General features: G+C 38.7%; 1 protein-coding gene across 2 annotated transcripts; it reads left to right on the top strand.

Moving 5' to 3' along the window:
* Positions 1-119: 119 nt before the first annotated feature.
* CLPX (caseinolytic mitochondrial matrix peptidase chaperone subunit X) lies at positions 120-20,902 on the top strand. Of its 2 annotated transcripts, XM_037393314.1 has the most exons (14): positions 120-279; positions 3,857-4,017; positions 5,476-5,593; positions 9,731-9,885; positions 10,731-10,890; positions 12,075-12,116; positions 13,274-13,450; positions 14,331-14,495; positions 14,847-14,935; positions 15,494-15,658; positions 16,635-16,934; positions 17,437-17,529; positions 17,781-17,887; positions 19,004-20,902. In XM_037393314.1, exons 1-14 carry the CDS (start codon positions 210-212, stop codon positions 19,092-19,094), a joined length of 1,893 nt encoding a protein of 630 aa, XP_037249211.1. In that variant the 5' UTR covers positions 120-209; the 3' UTR covers positions 19,095-20,902. The 2 variants fall into 2 exon arrangements, with proteins under 2 accessions (XP_037249211.1, XP_037249212.1); XM_037393315.1 differs by lacking the exon at positions 12,075-12,116.
* The last annotated feature ends 52 nt before the right edge of the window (positions 20,903-20,954 follow it).

Here is a 20,954-nt window from a genome sequence, read left to right as displayed (position 1 = left end):
GCGCGCCGGCCCCGCCCCAGGACTACGCCTCCCATGATGCCCGCCGGGCGGGGCTGTGCGCGGTGACGGCAGGTGGCAGCGTGCTGCCGTCACTGAGGCGGCGCGGGGAGGGGGGGGGGGCTGTTTACGGCGCGGGTGGGGCGCGCAATACCGCCGCCAGCGAGGCCTAGTCGGCGGCGGGGGAAGCGGGCTGGGCCCGCGGCCGCACCATGTCCGCCTGCCACAGCTGTGCCGCCGCCGCCCGCCTCCTGGGCTCCACGCTGCCCTCTGCGCGGAGAGGTAACGCCGTCCCGTCCGCCCACCGACGCCCGACCGGGCGCTGCCCGCCGGCGGGGCTGGGCCCTCCGTGGGGGCCCGAGCGCCGCGGCCCCTTCCGCTTCTCTGAGGGGGAGCGCCGTTCCCTGTGGCCGCCGCGGGCTGGCAGCGCTCCGCCGTGGCGCGCCGGAGCGGGGTCAGCGGGAGCAGCCCCCCCCCGGGGCAGGGGGAGGGAGAGGAGCCCTCCGGCGCCCAGCGGCAGCCGGCCTGGGCCAGCCCGGTCTGCGGCGCTGCGATAAGGGCTGCGACTAGGCAGTGGGTGCGTGTCTCGGCCTTGCCGCCTTTTTGTGGGCTACTTACCTTTTGCTAGTGTCACCCTGGGTGGTGTGAGGGGGCGGCCGGTGTTGTGTCAGAGTTAAGGGCAGCGTTAGGTGGTGCGAAGTTCTGGGAAACTACCCGGCATTGAAATATCTCCTGGGAGACGTACATAGAGAGTTAATTTCAACGGACGTGATTTTCGGCAGCATTTGCCTAGTGTGTGTTACCCTGCAGTGCTAGCAAATGAGCTTCATTAACTGACTGATTAAAAGCCTGCCTGTTCTGCAGCCTGAACTCGAATTATGTCTTATAAAGGACTTGCCCTCAGTTAGCAAAAAGTAATTATTTCCAGCTTGGTTGAAGTATGAGACTGCACAGACAACTTACTGGAAGTTGAAATGGAGGAAAGCTGCTACTTTTTTACTACTTTTGTCCTTTTCATGGTGGTGTGGGTGGTGAGAGTTGACAATACCATGTGCTGCTTTTGGTGAAAGGCAGATGATCACCCCCAAATTGTGCTGAAAATCTCTGCTGTTGCCACGTTTGCAACAAGATTTTGAATGATTGTGCCCTCAGTAATAGCCTGATGAGTCCAAGGTGATTTATTGCCTTCAAGAGGTGAGTTAACTCATTGCAGTTGACTTTACATTTACATCTGCATTTCATGATGTCGTCTGCGATGAAAGGTTTAAACCAGTACTTTCAACTCCAGCCTGTCTGGCCTCATGTAAACTGGAGAAACAATAAACTTTAAAGCAAGTAACATTCTGGGTTGACTTAAGAATTATCTTTTTTATTTTTCTTTTTTTTGGTCAGAACTAAAATCTAAAAGGTATATAAAAGAACAAATAAGACTAAAACACAGATACAGAGTAATAAGATCATTTATGCATCAGCTTTCCACAGAAGTTCTTCTAAAAAAGAATAACCTTGGTGCATTTTTGTTGTTGTAACAGATTACGTCTTCTGCCAGGTACTTTGTTTGTTGTTGCTGGTTGGTACAAATGTGAGAGTATTCAGAGTACGTGGATCAATCTAGTCCGTCAAGCGTTGTGTGGGACAAGGAGGAGACTTCTGTCAGTCTCCCTGTCACTTCCTTATAGATTAGATTCTATAAGGCAATAGATTCTTCCAGGATATTTGAGGCTCGGCCCAAAAGTCATGATTTCTTTCCTCAAGTATCAACTAAAGGTTAATAAGGTGTGAAGGAGCCTCCCAGTATTTCTTAACACACTAATCTGAATGCCTTGGATAGATGCCAATTTGCTGTTTCAAAAAAACCCCCCAGCTCTGACTGCCAGCTACGTGTGTGAGTGAATACTGCTGTGCTAGCCAGCTGTTGCATATTTGAACATTTATCAGTATCTGGAAGTTGCCGGACATTGGGCTGGACTGTTGATTTCTCCTGAAAATCTGCCTCTGGGCTTATTTATGCAAGAAAGTAGTTGTGATAACTTTCTTACTACTTTATTCTCTAACTGTACAACTGTATTTTATTAAAAATAATCACTCGGACCTCATGATAAGCACAGGGACAAAGCATTTTGTGTTTAGACACAAGGTGTTGTAGCAGTAATATGTTTGGGGTTTTTTTTCTGGTTTAGCCCATCTATACCCTTTAGAGTTCAGCATGTGTAGCAATGCTCCCCAAAGGCTGGCCAGCTAAGACTTTTGTGAAAGTGAATTTAACAGCAACAAAGGCATTACAGTGTGGGTGTAATGCTGCTGGCTATGGATCTGCTGCCAGCATCCTGTCAAATGCTGGAGGTGAAGCCCCACAGCTGCGGTGTTTCTGATCAGTAGATGGGCACAGTCAGTAATGTGGCACTTACTAGCTCAGTACTTGATGCTGTATATAGTTTCATAGTTTATCCAATACAGTTTTCAGTATTTTCTGTGTCACAGGAGTACGGTGGATCAAAATCAGTCATCTTTAGTCCATGTGCAGTGCTTAGTGGTAAAACACTTAGTTTCTGTATTACAGATTTTTAAAAAGATTACATTTTTAGTTGTTAAAAATAACTGCAAACGATCCTCAAGTTCAGGAATCTTAAGCAGCGTATAAGTTAATAAAACAACTTCAAATCTTATTTGACACTGTCATCTTGGTTGTGGCTTTGCAGAAGCCTGTGAGGGTTTTGCTGATAAATTTAAGCTTGTTCATAATGCTTTTCTTTATTTTTCTATTTTTCCGTTATAGTAGCAAGGTGAATTTTCTTAAGTGTCCTCTTTCAACTAAGATTCCAGCTCTTGGTTGTCATTATTACCTCTTTCAGAGCAGATTAACTGTACTCTGTACTCCTCTTGCCATTCATACTGTTCTTATTATTTTTTTAGAAGATTTTTTTGCATTTCTCTAGGATTCTCTCTAATAGTGAAACCATGTATTGTCAGCAATTTTGTAGTTGTCATTGTTGCTATATAGCTCTTTTGTTAAGTAAGGCACAGAGTTCTTGCCAAACCAGAGAGCAAGTGAGAATTTTGCCACTTGAGATGAGAGATAGATTCCAAGCTCTTGTCTGTGCTGAGATGTTGAAATCTCAAGCACAGTATTTGTTGATTCACATCATACCTAGTCATGAAATGTAATCCTGCCCGCTGTTGCAAGAGGAGGAAAAGGCTGTTTAGTTTCTCAATGAGGTGTTTTTTTTCATGTTGGCAATAAGCTATTTCAACAAAGTTAAAATTACAGTGAATTTTTGCTTGTGTGTGTCTGTCAGCATGTGCCAAATATAACACTACCTTTCAGTTTTCCTCAGGACAACCTTTTCTGTGAAGTGGTACCTCAATTCCTGGAAACTAGTTTTTAGTAGAGTTCATGAGTGAAAGCCAGATCCAGACGTGCAGTCTGTGAGTCTGAGGCACTTTTTTGGTAATTTTTGCATAATAAGGGGACATTTCAAAGGTCTCTTTCTGACTTCAGGGGTTGAATTATTTCACAATAAATGCTGGCTGTTGATCGTATTTATAATTCTGAGGATTGATTTCATAACTGGGATGTTCCCTATTTCATGACACAATGGGACTCTCAGTTATCTGATGTTAGAGGACCTGAAATTACTTTTGGGTCATTTTTGGACAATCCAGGCAGCTTTTAATGTGATGAACATTAAGGTGGTAAAGAGAATTTATTTTGGATAACTGAAATTTGGATGTTGATTTCTGTTGTGGAAGCCTTTGATCTCCATTTAAGGTAAATAAATTCTGGGGTTTGGTGGCACTTGTATTAGAACTAGAGTATTTTTGATGTTTAATTTTCATGTGTGTTTGGGTTTTTTTTTAGGTATTACTTGTGGTCGTACACGCATCCCTGTTTTAGGAAAACTTGGGACTTTTGAAACGCGTTCCCTAAGACGAATTCCTCTTAGAAACTTCTCAGAAACACCAGCGTATTTTGCTTCAAAGGATGGTGCAAGCAAGGATGCTTCTGGCGATGGAAGCAAGGTAATCTCATGCATTAGGTTTTTCAGTAGTTTATGTAAAATGTTTCTTTAATTTTTTTAGTAGATTATTTCCTTAGAATATTCCTGAAATTTTTTCTAACTTGACGTTTCTGATCCTTCAAATTGCTACAAGTGATGGTGAAGAAAAATGTAATTTGTTAGCAGACAAACTTCGTAAGCGCCCCATAACACTTTTCCCAGTTTTATGAATCTTTTTGCCTAGTGTAAAGGGACACTTGAAAATTTCGTAGAATGTTACAAATCCACAACAGGTTTCAATATCTCAGGAAAAAGTAGTAATCAGAACTATTCTTCAAAAGTCTGCTACTCCAAAGTAGGCTTTTTAAAGTAAGTACATCTTGAAATTCTTTTTTCAGCATTGATTTGTTTATACTAAACAAGACAAGTTTGTGAGGAGGCTAGCTTTATTATTGTTATATTGTAGTCTATTTTCATCCTAGTCTTTCTCTATAGTTATAGTTAATAAACAGCTTCTTCAGATAAATGATTACCTGAGAATAAAACTGCTCTTTAGTCAGCAAATAATATTCTGAGAGTTCACAGGCAGTAATGTCGCCTTACAATGGCATATTGTGACATCTGAGGAACTGTCTGGGTGACACAGGTGTGTTCTGAAGGTTCAGATTAAACTTTTTTTAAAAATAAGAAAGATAAACCTTTTTTTAATAGTCTTTTTTCTTGAGAAGGTTTCAAGGAGAACTGAGGTGGTAAGCAAGGTTTAAAAAAAATGGGTGACTACCTTAGAAAAGGGAAGAGAGATCTTTGCTGTTTACTCAAATATAGTAGCTTTCATTAATAACCAAAGTATGAAGGCATAGAATGGATATAGATTTAAAATTTTTTAACCTTGAACACCACTAAGCAGGGTAACACAGGGAAAGATAAGTACGTGTCTGTCAGGGAATTCTGCTGTAGAAGTAAAAAAACATAAGTATTCCAAGCAATTTCTGAGATGCTTGTTTTATAGGCCATATGTACCCTACAGCCATCTGCCAGCATAGCTACATCTATCAAGGACGTGAGAAGAGTTGTGGCTTCAGAAATCCTTAGAATCAACACAGTTGCGATAATGAAATTACTCTCTCTATAAGTATGACTTGTTTTTTTCTCTGGGGTTAGTATAAATTACATGGAAATATACTATTAAAACGTTCTTGCTGTAGTTTAGCTTGTTATCATTCTAGTGTCAGTCAAGCGGTTCTAACATAGATGGGTGTCCAAAATTGGCAGACCTGGGAAATGCAGATGTGTGTACATTTCAAAGTGTTTATATCCTGTTTTTCTAAGTTTTTGAAGTCTTTAAAAAAATCCTGACAATAGTTATTTTGTCATTCAGCTGTTGCGGTATTCACATTAGTGGATTCCATAAACACACTGCTAAATGCCTGATGTTAACAGCTCCATTGTTTGGGGCTAATTGTCTGGAAATCTTTTTTAGAAGTCTGTCGGTGAGGGAGGTGGTAAAAAGTCAAGTTCTGGAAGCTCTGGGAAAGGAGGGAACCAGCTGCGCTGCCCGAAGTGTGGTGACTTGTGCACACATGTGGAGACTTTTGTGTGTAAGTTGTAATGATACTTTCTTTTTTAAATAGCCACAGATGTGACTGTATTTGTGATCTAATGTAGTCCTGATAGCTAAGTTTTAGCCTACCTAATTATACAATGTCAAAAAATTTGCTATGTGTGGTTGGGCCACGTTGGCTTGATCATGTATTGTCTCTGTGGATATGTTTGTGTAATTTCCTGTGATGTGTGGTGGAGCAAAGTATGGCCGTGGAATTCAGACTGCAACTGTGAGTATGCAGTTTTATCCAGGTAGGAGGTTGTAAAGTCCAACTAGAAAATCCAAAATGTGTCAGGTACCTGGTGTTCAGCAGCAACAGCTGCTTTTTTTGAAGTGCAGTCCAAATTCATACCGGTTCTGCTTTAGGTTCAATCAGACTTGAGGACATTGCTCCTTGTTTGAGTGCTAATGAGGCCAGCTTAGAAAATAGTTGCCAGAAAGCAAATACCCATTGTTAGCTGGTGGGTCTTGAGGAGGAAGTATCAAGTTATAATCAGACTTGTACACTAAGAAGCTTAAGACAAGGTCAGCATAAACTTGTTCAACAGTTGTTAGTATCACAGTTGGTGAAAATAATGAGCGGATGTGCTATTATTTGCTGCTGCTTATATAAAATACTATTTAATAAAAATGATCAAACATCATGAATCACAAGACAATTCTATACTAACATATTTATTTATGTTAGATAAAAGGATAAGTCCTCAGCTGCTATTTTTTTCCAGAAATAATAAGCTTTTTTTTGTTGTTTGCTTTTTGCCTATAGTTTCAAACTTTTCTGCAAAAGCTGGCGCTAGTTGATGTAACTAGAAGTACAACCCTATGTGGTGTTCAGTGTATCAGTCTCTCCTTGGACTAGATGTGGTTGAAAATAGTGGAAGGATTTTTAACCTCATTTTCGTTCTTATCAGATGGTTCATGAGTAGACACAGACATTTTGAAACTCTCCCTTCCCCGTTTGCTCCTCTTGTTACTGGAGTTTGTGCTTTTATCTGGAAATACCACTAAGGCGTTGCCCCGGAGTAGAAGCAGCAGTGTAACAACAAACAAACCAAAAACTAATAGGAAAAAAGAAATCTGTCCTGTTCTGCCCGAAATGAGTGGGTTGCAGGTTGTGTTAAACATACTGTAACTTGATTTGTCAGATAAGCGTTTCATGTTGCTTAGTCAGGAAAAATGATGAATTTGCTCAATTCTGGTTTGAATTACCAAACTGCAGAGCCTTAAGTCAATACTTAAAGCAAAAGGAAAATACGCAATTAGCATTTGTTTCAGTCTTTAAATATTAGGTTTTTCAGTCATTTTGTAAGAAGTAGGGAAACAAAATCCTAACTAAAAGCCACATTTATTAATAAATTAATTGCTATCGAGTTGTAGTGTGACAGGCTGGTTGTCTGGTGGAGTTTGTTTTTAATGGGGCTTCACTTTGTATCTGCAAATCTTGCACAAGGATTTGCTTGGCAATGCTTTTTCCAGTAATTAACAATTAAGGCAGAAGATGATGCAAACCAAAAGGAATTTTGCTTTGACACACTTTCTCAGCAGTTCCTGTATTGGTTTTGGTTGTGAGACTCTGTAAGAAGAGTTTTGTGATCAGTGAAATAAGATGTGAGCCTCAGATATAGGGTGAAATCCAATAGCTGTAAAGCTGATTGGCATAAGAAGCCTTACCTAGGCGCTGCTTTTACTGTCTCCACCTGATGCCGTCAGGTTAGCTCCCATCCTCCAAAGCAAGACTTCCCTGCTATTGTACCTACTTAATAGGCAAGAAGCTTCCCTGATGTGTTTTTACCTTATAGCATCTCAACCCTACAAGTGTTTTTGAGATTAATCCTCTGATTGTTTTTGCTTCCTGTATGTATTTTGGAAATGCGGCCTTTCTCTTTGATAAGGTCAGCTTGTATGGTATTTAGAAATCTCTTTGAAATGCAGCCTCCGTGGTAACGTTGCCTGAATCAAAAACCAACACTTGACTTGAATTTTAGTATACTGTAAATATTTGCAGACATCTTAATGACAGTGAAGTGGTTTGACAGGAAGCTCTTTGCTGTGCTTTCATGTGTTTGCTAAAAGAACTTGCGAAAACATGCCAGTATTTGAGAATAGCAAAGTTGCTTGCAATTTTGAGTTTTAGGGAGATAGAAGTACTTGAAATTGGTTTCCTTGCATTTCAGAGCAACCTTCTCAGTTCTCTTTGTTCTGTTAAACTTACATTGATACTTTTTCCCAGATTGCTGTGTAGATACAGAAACTGGCCAGTTTTACAGCTGTGTTTTGATAACTAAGTCTGCTCCCCCAGGCACCCTGTACATCAGAGTTTCTCTGTAACCATTGACCTTACTGGTCTTGCTGAAAATTGGGAAGATCTCTAATAACCTTCCTCTGTGCTGCCTGGAGTAATTGTTAAAAAGTGTACTCTAAACAATATTTTGTTTTTGGTGAATGATGTTTTGAAGATGCACAATAGTATTCTTACAGCCTGCTATTTTATTTTCTATTTTTTTTAACCGTTCCGGTGGACCTAAAAAGGGGGCAAGTATTCTTGTGGCGCTTTCATCCTAATTAAGCTGACTGTTAGCATTGTATAAGGAAGGACAACCACCTCATGGCACTGCAGTCATCAAGAGTATCAGAGGTGTTTTGAGTGAGCACTGGGAGAAAGTTTGGGGGGTTTCCCGACAATTTTCCCTACAAAATTGTTGCTAAATGATAGTTATGTAGGAGCAGTGGGTGCTTGCAAGTGGTTCTTCATCTTGTCCCATCAGGCAGATAACCCAGGAGAACTTCCTAGTATTTATATGAATTTTCTTTGGAGTAGAGTTAATAAAGCTGTGATGGTCACAGTGTTATGTGCTACATTCTTAAAATAATTTGCTGGTCTTACTTATCCAGTCATAAGGTATGCTTAGTATTAAAAAAAACCCCAAACAACAAAACCCAACAAAAAAAACCAAACAAAAAACCACACCTGCTCCTCTTTTGCTGATGTTAGATCTATGGGAGGCAATAACAAGTTATAAATAAGCAGCTTGTTTATTGCTAGAGGCTGTTATTAAAATGAGCTGGTTCAAGCTGTTTTCTAAAAACTTCTTATGATTTCAGAAGTTTTGATGTTGAAGCTTTTCATGTGGTGGTTTTGCTACGTTTACTTTTAATTGAATACATTTACTAATTTATTTACTTTAAATCAGTCCTGTTGCACATGATTTGCATTTAATAGCATAGTAGTATGGTCAGAAAAGATCTATTTTTGATTACAATAATTACAAATTTATTCTTTACTGTCTATTTTTGTTTATTTCAACTTTGCTTTTCCAAAGGGAGGAAAAAAGGTAGTGCAAGTTCTAGTTCGCAGGCTTTTGAAGCCAATCTTTGCAGAGAACATGATTTCTTGAGATACAGTTCACAAAGTCAGTGGTAGAAGTGTTTGGCTTTTGGAATTTGAAAGAAATTTGTTCTGCTCCTGGCAGTAAAAATAAATAAGCAAAAGATCTTGCAAAACATCAAAGTCCCGATCATCTGTTGCATACCACAGCTGCCTCTTGTTGGGATGAGCCCTTTGTGTGACCCCACTGTGCTCTGTGTCCTGGGCTTAGGTGACTGAACCATGCTCCATAGTGTTCCACAGCCAGTGGGATGCAGAGACTGGGAGCTGCCACAGCTGTCCTTTCCTGAGTCTGCTGCATGCTGTCTTTGAGATTGACGGTGTAGATTGCTTCCTGTACTTTAGAGTAGTCGGTCCCTAACCACAATTACGTTTTTGCCTGCTAGTTTGAGTTAGGAACTGTTACTGTGTAGTTAAAGCCCTCGTTAATTTTACATCGCTCTGAGATGCAAAGTTTCCTCTTCTGAGTGTAGTGCTATTGAAGAAGTATGAAATAGATTTTTACTTTTTAATCCCTTGTTTGGTTGCTGCCCTGCATTGTGACTTTTTGGGCAAGTTGTATTCCCTCTGTGTCAAATTTCATAGTCCAATAATTTGTTTTAAATCTTCTAAGGTAAAGGAAGGGGAAGTGTGTAAACAAAGAGGTGACTGTGCTGTCTTACAGGTGCTTGCCCTTTGTATGACAAATGGGGCAGTTGAATGAATGCTAAGCAGTTCCTCTTACTGTTTTGTTTTACTTTTCTGTAGCTTCCACCCGTTTTGTGAAGTGCGAAAAGTGTCACCATTTTTTTGTTGTACTGTCAGAGGCAGACACAAAAAAGAGCATCATTAAAGAGCCTGAGTCAGCAGCAGAAGCAGTGAAATTGGCATTCCAGCAGAAGCCACCACCTCCACCGAAAAAGGTATGGTTCTTAATTTCATCCCAGTGTTTCCTTCTGTTACAGCCTGGTGAAATGCTTTACTTCTTAATCTGCATCAGGTGTGTAACAGTTCACTTTGACACAGCAACAAGCAATAAAGAAGATTAGCTCAAGATTAAACCTTTGAGAGCTATATGACCCAGCAAGACTCTGATAAAAGGAACAAGTAGATTCGGTAAAAGCAGCTGGGCTTGTTTTCCTCTGCCTTTGTCTTGTGACTGAAGTCCAGTACCTTCATTTTCTCCTTGTGGCCCTGCTAACCTCAACCCTCACCGTCCATAGTATCTTCCATTTCCTGCAATGGCCTCGTATTCTGCACCCTTACGTTAGCAGCTTCCTTCTGTAGCTGCAGAACCTTTTATTTGGCCTGTTTGTGGGTGAGAACTGTGGCTGGTCAGCTTGTGGCAATGACCCATCTTAAATCATTTGGTTTCCCTCTCTCGAATAATGCAGGAGCTTGTTGTGTTTCTCAGTTTCTAGTGCACTGTAATGGTTTCTGAAGCTGCACGTGGCTCCTGGTTAGGCCTCTTTTAAGAAATTTAAGTATACTTGAAATTTCTGTTCCTCTTACAAATTTGGGTGAAAATGACAATGGATTTAAATATTCTTAGGGGAGAACTGACAGACACAGCATGATTGTGTAAGCACCGTGGTTTTAAGTAAACTCATCAACAGCAATGTATTTTGTATTTTAGATGCAGGGCTTCTGTTTCTTAGTTCTGTAATGGTTGGTTTAGACCAAAGTCCATCTTTGGCACAATACACTATTTTTTCTTTTCTGCTGCAAGATGATTTAGAAGTGTTACTAAGATGGAGTTACCTTTCAGATTTATAACTACCTCGACAAATACGTTGTTGGTCAGTGTTTTGCCAAGAAGGTGCTTTCAGTTGCTGTGTACAATCATTACAAGAGGATCTACAATAACATCCCAGCTAACCTGAGACAGCAAGCAGAAGTTGAAAAGCAGACTTCTCTAACACCAAGAGGTTTGTATGATGTTTTGTACTTTTTCTGGTCAAACAGAACCCATCATTTCATGGCCCTAACTTAACAAACCTGACAAAGGTTTTACCTTGATGGTAGATGTTCTGTATATGTAAAAGAATTTCTATCAAATTTAATTTTCACTGTACGTGAACTTCTGTGATCTATTTAAATAGTAATCCAGAAGGTTTATAGTGCCATGGGTATTAAAAGTTTAGTGGTTTTACTGACACATTATTAGATATTTAACTTTATAAAGTGAGTCTCCTAAATTTTTCTTTCTAGTCTCATTTACTGCTTAATGGTAAATCTGCTGCTTAATCTGCAAGCAACAACTAAGACAATATTTTGCATAGGTAATTTGATGAATAATTAGCTTTCTAACCTTACTTGCTGCTGTTGGCAGCATCTGTTGGTGACCGTAGTATTCATAGTATTGTTCCATATCTAGCAGGTGTAGATGGAGTTACTCTTGGCAGTACTTTTGCTACTAAGTGTGTAGCTATGTTGATCTAATTTATTTTTAGAAGTAGGATTCAGTTACTGTTTCTGATTCAAAGTGTACCTTGATTTTTTTTTTTAAGGTGTTTTGTTTGGTCTTGCAAAAAATAGTATGCTAGGCAAACAGAAAAGAAATCTTCCTTTTGTGAATTTATGTAAAGAAGTATTTTAACTGAGGGGAAAACACTAGTAGCACTGGCCTGGCAATGGTAGAGAGCAGTTGTGTACTTGGCACTGGAAAGTTCCCAACCCTCCACAGAAAGATAAAATGGTGCACATCCAGAGAGACTGGCAGTAAATGCTTATGACAGATAGTACTTTGAAATATGTGAAATCCTACATTATAACACTTGGATATAAACGTGAGAGTTTAAGGCAGCCTTTTCAAACCAAAATTATATTTTTGCATTTTTCCCCCTTCTAGAAGTGGTTTTAAAATTAAAATCTAATCAGAGGTAATAATTGTGACAGTTTTCAGTTGTAGAAAGCTTGCTGTCATTTTAAAAGCATGGAAGTTGGGGTTTGGATTAATTTTGGCAGCAATAAAAACTAATTCATGTGGGAGTGTCTTGTTAGAAATACATTCGTACACAGTGATGAGATATTCAGAAGAGGGCAAGAGGTGGAGAATTTATAAACTTTTTATAAACCTATATTTTATTACTGTTTTCATCCTCTCTCTTAGAATTAGAAATCAGAAGACGGGAGGATGAGTACAGATTTACAAGTAAGTGAACTCTCTCCTCATGTCCTCCTCTGCAATATTTACTCTTTTGATGTTAACATAGAATAGTCTTTAGTGACTGCTAGTTTTGAAATGCTGGGTAAACTTCTCTTTGCTTTTCTTCTGCAAGTAAGTTTAATTGAAGGCATTGAGTATGCTTTTTAACAGAGGTGGCTATGATTTGACTCTTTTTATCTAGTTCTAGGTGGAAAGCAGGTAAATTGTAAAATACAATCTTTTATGAAGTTAAATAATCATCTGTCCTTAGAATTATTCTCAGTAAACCAAATGAAATGTAGATTTTATTTTTTCTTTACTTAGATCTGAGGTGAGATGATATTAGTAATGACATACAGAATATGATGTGAGGTAAATAATAAAGGAAGTTATGCAACTGTTTTCTGCAGGGTATTTGCACTCTTAATATGCGCTGTCACCTTGAAATTCAGAATGTTGCTGCTTTTTGTCTGGGTGATGTCAGTTATGTTTATTTTCAGTCCACTGGTGCTCTCACTGGCTATTGAACTTCTTTAGTCTGTGAACTTATTCCTTAGTCTAGTGTAGGTCATTTGGAATCACGGTTATTGTTCTTGAAACCAATTTTCTTGATCTTCAAAATTCTACCCTGCAAGCCAATTAAAAAATTGCTCTGAAATTAAAAAAGTGCTCTGAAAAAAGAAAATCCAACTGAATGTCTGTATCCATGTGTAGAGACAAAACCTGTAACAACCTGAGGCAAGTCTTTAACTCTTGAGACTAGAGCTGTGCATTGCTTTTGTAGTTGTTACAGTATGCCAATTCTTGTACTTTTTCATCATAGAGAGCAACAGTTAAAAAATAACTCATTTTAACTGTAATTTTTTATAATTTGTAAAAACTAAAAATGTCTCTAGTTTTTAATATAGAGGAATATTTTTAGATAATCCACTGTACCATTGGAAACTATTTTTGTATATATAAATATATGCTTGTGCAAAAATAGTTGGAACTCATGTTTTGGTACTAATTGTGCCATATTGCTGTTGCAGTCCTATCTGTAAACTTCTCTACAGATAGAATTATAGATTTGCAGAACAAAACAGAAGAACCAAGCTTTTATTGTGCATGTAAGGTAATGACAGACCTTGTGAGTGCTCAAACAGTACTGTTATTCTCTTCAGAACTACTGCAGATTGCTGGAATCAGTCCACACGGTAATGCTTTAGGAGCATCGATGCAGCAACAAATGAACCAGCAGATACCTCAGGAAAAACGGGGAGGAGAGGTACTAGATTCGCCCAATGATGACATAAAACTTGAAAAAAGTAATATTTTGCTGCTTGGACCAACTGGATCAGGTATATAGCTGTGTGTTTTTATAGGTGTCAGATTTTTCTTAGAATTGATTATTAACAAGTCATTTTCCTCTTTTGTGAATATTCCAGTCTGGTGTATAAAAAGCTGGGGGTTTTGTGCTTTCATGCCATGGTAATAAGCTGAGCTAAATGACCTTGAAAAGAAAGCGGATCTAGTCATGTGTGGGTTTTTTTTGTTTTGTTTGGGTGGGGTTTTTTATACTTATATTTACTGGCTGATTAAAAGATGCAACTTCCACTAAGCTAAAATAAAATACATTTAAAGTTTCTGTTACATGTTAGTTAGATGTTAGATGGCAAGCTGAGAAGATGCAGTTAGAAAGTGTTGGTTAGCGCCTGGGACAGATCAGTTGCAGGGGAGATAAAAGAGAAATTATATTTGTATGTTCATAAGAAGTGGAAGTGTTTGTGCTGAAGACAGCATTTTGTAGACTATTTGGGAGAACATTCACTGAAGAATTTTTTAATTCTGTTTCTCCCCAACTTCAAAGCAGGAGCACTGGACTTTGCACTGCACCCTGAGTGTCTGCAAAGGTCTACTGATTTATTTAATGTTTAATCTATGCAAGTACATGTATTCTGTTTTTTATATTGTGTGACATCTTATTTGTGATACTGTATGCATTTCAAGCTGCCTCAAATGTGTACTGTTAGTCTAATTCAGAAATAGAGCTTGCCAATGTAAAAAACACTGTTGATGAACACTAGCTCCCTTGAAAAATGTTCTGATATGAATATATGAACATGCTGGCATCATTCAAAAAGTCTACTAACAGTAATAATGATCCTATGGTAAATATTTTGGTTTGTGTGCTCTAGAGAAATGTATGGTAGTTGTAACATATGGTTTTTATTTTATCAGGTAAAACCTTGCTGGCTCAGACTCTAGCTAAATGCCTAGATGTACCTTTTGCTATCTGTGATTGTACTACCTTGACTCAAGCTGGCTATGTTGGTGAAGACATCGAATCTGTCATTGCAAAACTCCTGCAAGATGCCAACTATAATGTAGAAAAAGCTCAGCAAGGTAAACTTTTACAGTATGTTTTCTGAAGTTCATTCATAGACTGTGTTCATCTCGCCTAAGTGCTCTAAACTTTGTGACCACCAGTACTTCTGTAATATATATTCCTGTTGCATGTACTTGAAACTTTAACTCACTAAATCAGAAATAATAAACCTGAAAAAAGCTTGAAGCATATCTTGTAGTTTTTTTACGCTTGTCCATAGTTGGACAGGATTGCATACATTTTTGCAATTCATAGTATGGAGGTAGAAAAGACTGCTGCTGTATTAAATTATGTTCTTCCCTGTGTGTAAGTTCTTGCTTCTCTTTGAAAAGTGGAGTCTTCCTTAAATCCATTTGCTGTAACTGCAGGAATTGTTTTTCTGGATGAAGTAGATAAGATTGGCAGTGTGCCTGGTATTCATCAGTTACGGGATGTCGGAGGAGAAGGTGTTCAACAAGTAGGTATTTTTTGTGGAGTAATTTTACTTCATAAGTGAACAGCTGGTCAAGTCTATGTATCATCCTACTATGTGTCAAATATCATGGGAGTTTACAGAGTCATAGTTCTTCAGTTCCTTAATTATTAACCTTTGAAACCCTCATCTTTCCTTTTTACTTTTTTCATTCAAAAAAACTCTAAAAATCTCAAAAGTAACTCAAGACTGCTTCACAGAAATGTTTTAATTGAAAAACATCTTCATAGCATTCACATAGCAACTTGCATAACATAGGCAAAAATAGATAACTTTTTCTGTTTTGACAAAACTTGAAGTAACTTGTTAGTAAACGCAGCTCATGATGTTCATGGGAGTCACTTTAAAGGAAGACTTGTCTGTCCCTGAGTGGAATTGTCTTACATGGAGAACAGATTCCTTTAAACGCTTACTGTTACTGTAAAGGCATAAGGGAGCAAAAAATGTAAGTACATCTGTGAAAGTAACCACAGTATGGTGTGCTGCCTTATATGATGCTACACATTAGAATTTTATATTTCTTCTTTCTTCTTTCTTCCTTAGGGCTTGTTAAAATTACTAGAAGGCACAATAGTAAATGTTCCAGAAAAGAATTCTCGTAAACTACGTGGAGAAACGGTGCAGGTTGACACAACAAACATCCTCTTTGTAGCTTCTGGTGCTTTTAATGGTCTTGACAGAATTATCAGCAGGAGGAAAAATGAAAAAGTGAGTGCATCAGGCTGCGTTTGAACTGAAAAATTATCTTAATTACTGTTCGCAGTACTGACTTCTCAAGGTCTTGCTATATTTATACTCCCACTGTTTGTAGAGCAGTGGGTTTCCATCTGTTACCTGGGAGCTTGAGGTCAAGCCTAAGAAAGGTAGCAAAGAACAAGCCTGTTGTTAGTAGGCTTAAGTAGCTTGCTGTGGTCTTCCACAGAGACATTCTTAGCATATGCAAACAGGAAAAAAATAGGGGGTGAAAAAGGTTGAAAACTGTTGGTAGAGAACTTGCTGTCTGTACTAGAGTGGTAAACGCTTTAAATTGTCATGTCCAATGTTTCTTAAAAAGGGAGTGTGTGAAACAGTTCTAGCAGTTGTAATAGGATTTCTTTCAGTTGGAGTGTACCAAGTACGAAACTGAGAAAACCTTTGGATGTTAGTAGAAAGAGGCTCTTGCTGTTGATGCTCAGATAGTTTGAGCTATCATCATCTTAAAATACCTAGTCATGCAGTTCACTATTTTTTGTGTTAATGTCTGGGGACAGAATTCTGGCTGCAGCTTTCTGACAAAATGTGCACGCTGTCTTTAATGAGAGTGACTGAAATCCAAATAACCGTTCATGGTAATTCATGTAGCTTTTCATGTAAGCACACTTGCATGCATTTGCTTCACTTCTGAACAGGCCTTTTCAGCATCACTGGTATTTGTAAACGTGGTGGGACATGTTACTACTAACCTTTTTTAAGAAAAACTTGCTCTTAGGCTGAGGTGTTGATACTTTACTGAGGGAATTAAATGTTATAAGAAACTGATTGTGTGCAAGGGGTCTAATTTTAGTATTGGTAACTTCTTGAGCTTGAGTGAGTATGTAATGACATAATCGGTTGCTTCCGTTTTTTTAATGCACGTGGAATGTGATTTAGTTGCATAAAGAAAACTTTAGTAAAGTTCTGTAAGTACAACATGTTTGTTTTGCAGTACCTAGGATTTGGGACACCATCTAACATGGGAAAAGGCAGAAGGGCTGCAGCAGCAGCTGATCTTGCTAATATAAGTGGAGAGTCTGATCCACATGAAGATATTGAAGAAAAAGATCGCTTGCTGCGTCATGTGGAAGCCAGAGATCTCATTGAGTTTGGCATGATTCCTGAGTTTGTGGGACGCTTGCCTGTTGTGGTTCCTCTGCACAGCCTAGATGAGAAAACCCTTGTACGGATTCTCACTGAGCCACGAAATGCTGTGGTTCCTCAATACCAGGCACTATTCAGCATGGATAAGGTTTGAATTTTTATTCGACAGCTCTTCAATATTTTTTGTTTATAAAGCAATCTAAAATATCAATTGGAATCACTTCTTGTCCCTACATGTGCACCTCCCCGCTCTGAAAAAGTAGTAAGCTAATTCGTTAAAACCTGACTGGTTTAGATTGGGTGCTTGTCCTTGTGGGGCAAGTAATCTGGAAATAGTTGGACCATTCTTCATGTTAGTGTTCAAATGAACGTGTGTGACCTTGCCTAATAGGCATCAAGAGCCACTTCATGTACTGCAGAGGTATTTATAGTACTTGTAGGTAAAGGGCCGTAGTCCCTACTGGTAATGTTAGTCACAAACAAAGTCTAGCTGAAGGTTTGTATATGCAGCTTAAATGTTAAATGTTCTGGTCTGTAACAGGTAAATATTACTGTTAGTTATTTTCAGTAACGCACGCACTGTCGCACTCAAGACAATGTTGAGTTACAAATGAAATGATGAACTAAGCTTACCATTTTTCTTTATGTAGTGTGAATTAAATGTAACTGAAGATGCATTGAAGGCTATAGCCAGACTGGCCCTGGACAGAAAAACTGGTGCAAGAGGTCTTCGATCTATAATGGTGAGTAAATTAAGTCTCACTGAGTAAATGAAGCTATGTATGTTTGTGTGTATGGACCTAATAGAGACAATTTTCAGTCAAAACCTCACTTAATTCTGGGTCTTTTATGGGTACACTAAGTCTCTTTTTAAAACTTAGTGTATTCAGAGTTCTTCCAAGAAAACTCTCTAGCTCTGAAAATCGCTTGCTGACCATGTTGTTACGTAGAAGAAGGCATACAGAAATACTTTTTCCATCTTGCTTTCTTTCAGGAAAAGCTGTTGCTGGAGCCCATGTTTGAAGTGCCCAATTCTGACATTGTGTGCGTGGAAGTTGACAAAGATGTTGTAGAAGGCAAAAAAGAGCCAGGATACATTAGGTAAAACCATAACGGAAGTATCAGAACAGACTAGTAATGTGGCTAGACAGGTATTCTGATGTTTGCTGTAGGAAGGAGCATGTAAACACAAAACCATGCACACAACCTAGAAAGGATCTGATTCTCTGTATACTGTACACAGCTGAATTAGTGCCTGTTCTGTCCTAGAGACTTTGGGTTTGTATTGCTTCAGTTTTTAATAGAAATTGTAAAATAAAACGATACGATGGTACTTTTAAGCCTTTTCTGTGTGTGTGTATACCTGTAGAAATAGAAATAAATTATAAGCATCATAAGTTAACAGTAAAAACCTGAAGTTTAATTGTGACTGTACTGAAATTTCTGAAATGGAACTCTTTCTTTCCTCCTCCTACCACTGTGAGGTGGCTTTTTTTTATGCAAGCTCCGGGCTGCTGCAGTTTTCCTCTCTGTTGCTCTTGCAGCAGAGGAGAGCCACAAAGGCACATCTATTGATTTGCTGAACTCATGTTAATTAATGTTGTAAAGGTTGTATTATGGTAATGAAGTGGTGAAATGCTGAAAGCACTGGATAAATCTGGATTTAAAAAAAATAATAATTAATTAGAGTGAACAAAAGATGGAGTTGAGAGGGAATGGGTCAGGTCTGAAAACACAGGTCTGAAACTTAGTAACTCTGGCTTGGTTTCTACGCCTGACAACTTACTTTTGAGTGACTTCCTCCGCTGAGGTACATGCTTTGCATTCATCTGTGTCTGTGCCGAAGCTTGGCTCAGCACACCTTGCGTCTCAGAGGGGGTGGTTGCACTGGAAAGTATTAGCTTACACGCATGGCTGCCTTAAGTGATTTTGTAGAGCACCAGCATTCATGTTTGCTGGAAGTGTTTGATTTAATCAGTAAATTTATGACTTAACTGAATTCAATAGCCTTTTGATTTTCAGTAATGAGACTCCATACTGGTTGTAAGGTAAATTGGCATAGTGCCATTTTCAGATCAGAAACTCATTTAGCAGATGGATGCTTGTCAGGACACTTGTGGTTGGGGGCACTTTGCAGGTGGCATGTTTACCAGAAGCTATGGAAACTGTCTCCTTCCTCAATTTCTGAAGTATCTGATCAGTTCGTTTTAATTATAGGGCTCCCACTAAAGATTCGTCTGAAGAAGAATACGACTCTGGCGTTGAGGAAGAAGGCTGGCCTCGACAAGCAGATGCTGCAAACCATTAAATACTGTCAGAATGCTTGCCCGCATAAAGCGCACTTGGTTATTTCCTTACGATTGTCTCTGGCTTCAGTCTGATACTAAAGGCATTGGATCTATTGTGGATACGATACATGATGAGGAACTTTATTAGATAAATCAGATCATGTATTTTATTGCAACATCACATAGACTTATTTGATGGGCATTGTGTGGACTTGGATAGCATAATGTTCAAATATGAAATGTATATTACACTTGTTCAATTAAAATGTATAGCAAATACAGCAGCACCTGGATTGCTCTTTCTAGAACCTAAAACAGCAGTGCAGGTGCTGCCAATAGTTAGATTTTACAATAATGTTACTCTACAAATGGGAAATCAAGATTAATAATTAGTAGAGGGTGAATAAACCATTAGCTCCTCATACGGCTGACGGGGGGGTGCGTTCAGGTCAGTGTTAGGTACCTGCTGGTGTTTGAAACCCGATGGGTGTTGGAGTGACTTTGTTACATTGGTGGGGGAGGAAGCCCTTGCAACAGGATTTTGGAAAAACTGGGACACACTTTATGGCACTACTGGGAGATTTTGCTGAAATGCGACACGAGTTTGTTACAGTAATTTGAATGCAATATCAAATAATATCCTTTCCTTCACCCTTCCATTAGGACTAAGTTTTAGTCACCTTGAATACTGTGAAAGACGGTGAAGTCAGTAATTTGCTAATTTTTCCAGAGGGGTGAACAAGGTTTCTAGGAAGTGGTAAGCCATCTGAATTTGGATGAGAAGGAGACAGAAATTTTTAAATATTAATGTTCTAATATAGTACATTTTGTTTAACATATTGGAACTATCATGCATCAATTTTTTGGTGCCAGGTATTTGCCCAACCTATCTTATAATGCTAAGAGATGAAAGAAGTACATGTATAATATTTTTGATGTAATCGGTAGTGATTGTTCACATGACAGTGCTTTTTAAGTTATACGCTCAAATGCTAGTATTGCGTCTTGTGGGTGTCTTGATTTTTTTTTCTTTTTTTTTAGTCGCACAGCAAAGCAATCCTCCCTCTTTTGTTCTACACCGAAATTAATTCAATCCTTTAGGAAAGTCTTTGTAAAAACACTAAAGGACCTGTATGTCTTTGATTTTCGTTTTAGGAATTATGTTGCTTACAACGTTTTGTCCTTTGGTGATACGTGGACTTCAGTTTTACCAAGCCTTTTTTCTAAACTATTAATTCATGCTATTTAAATAAAACTTCGGTCATTCTTTTTGGTCTAGTGGGTGTGTTAGGACAGGAAAGGATACTTGCAGATGTGTTGACCTTGGTTTTGCTGTTAATTTTCTGTCATGTAAATTTTATGTAATACTTGTGATCTTACCTAGCAGTGTGACATGCAGCTGCAGCCAGGTGCAACAGATACTTCCCTTAGGATTTCAGGGTTTTTCCGGGTTAAATGACCCACTAATGGTTCAGACAAAGCTGCGGTTTGGAGTTGAGGATATTCTTGGGAGAAGCTTGGTCCCCTCACAGTGGGAATCTGTGGTGAACTATCTGTAACTGCATCCTCACTTTTCCTCTTTGTAGAGTGGGAAAAAAAAATATAACTGCTTTTAATTGAGTCCTTTAATTCACATCCTTTTTTAAATGGATTAAAAAAAAAAAAGAAAACAACAAACCATTTTAGGTGAAAACTGTTCAACAACTTGGTTTTGAAAGTTGTTTGGAATTATGTAATCCAGAATGTTTTTAAGGAAACAAAATGCTGTGTAACTACAGTTTGTACTTCACCTCTGGCGTTTGAATAAAACAAAGCGAATATTCAAGCAGCGGAGAGTTGTCGTCATCCCCAGAAAGTTTAAAGTTTGGCGCTTTAGGAGG

Source organism: Falco rusticolus, chromosome 7 (genome assembly GCF_015220075.1).
Source record: "Falco rusticolus isolate bFalRus1 chromosome 7, bFalRus1.pri, whole genome shotgun sequence".
Classification (NCBI taxonomy): Eukaryota; Metazoa; Chordata; class Aves; order Falconiformes; family Falconidae; genus Falco; species Falco rusticolus.
This window is presented reverse-complemented; position numbering and strand designations above follow the sequence as displayed.

What these genes read in the sequence shown, in the direction of transcription:
- CLPX (XM_037393314.1), top strand. Translation starts at nt 210, where the DNA reads ATGTCCGCCTGCCACAGCTGTGCCGCCGCCGCCCGCCTCCTGGGCTCC. An exon ending in GGATGAGTACAGATTTACAA is followed by an intron (nt 12,117 to 13,273) that starts GTAAGTGAACTC and finishes TATTCTCTTCAG; the next exon opens with AACTACTGCAGATTGCTGGA. An exon ending in GCAGGAGGAAAAATGAAAAA is followed by an intron (nt 15,659 to 16,634) that starts GTGAGTGCATCA and finishes TTTGTTTTGCAG; the next exon opens with TACCTAGGATTTGGGACACC.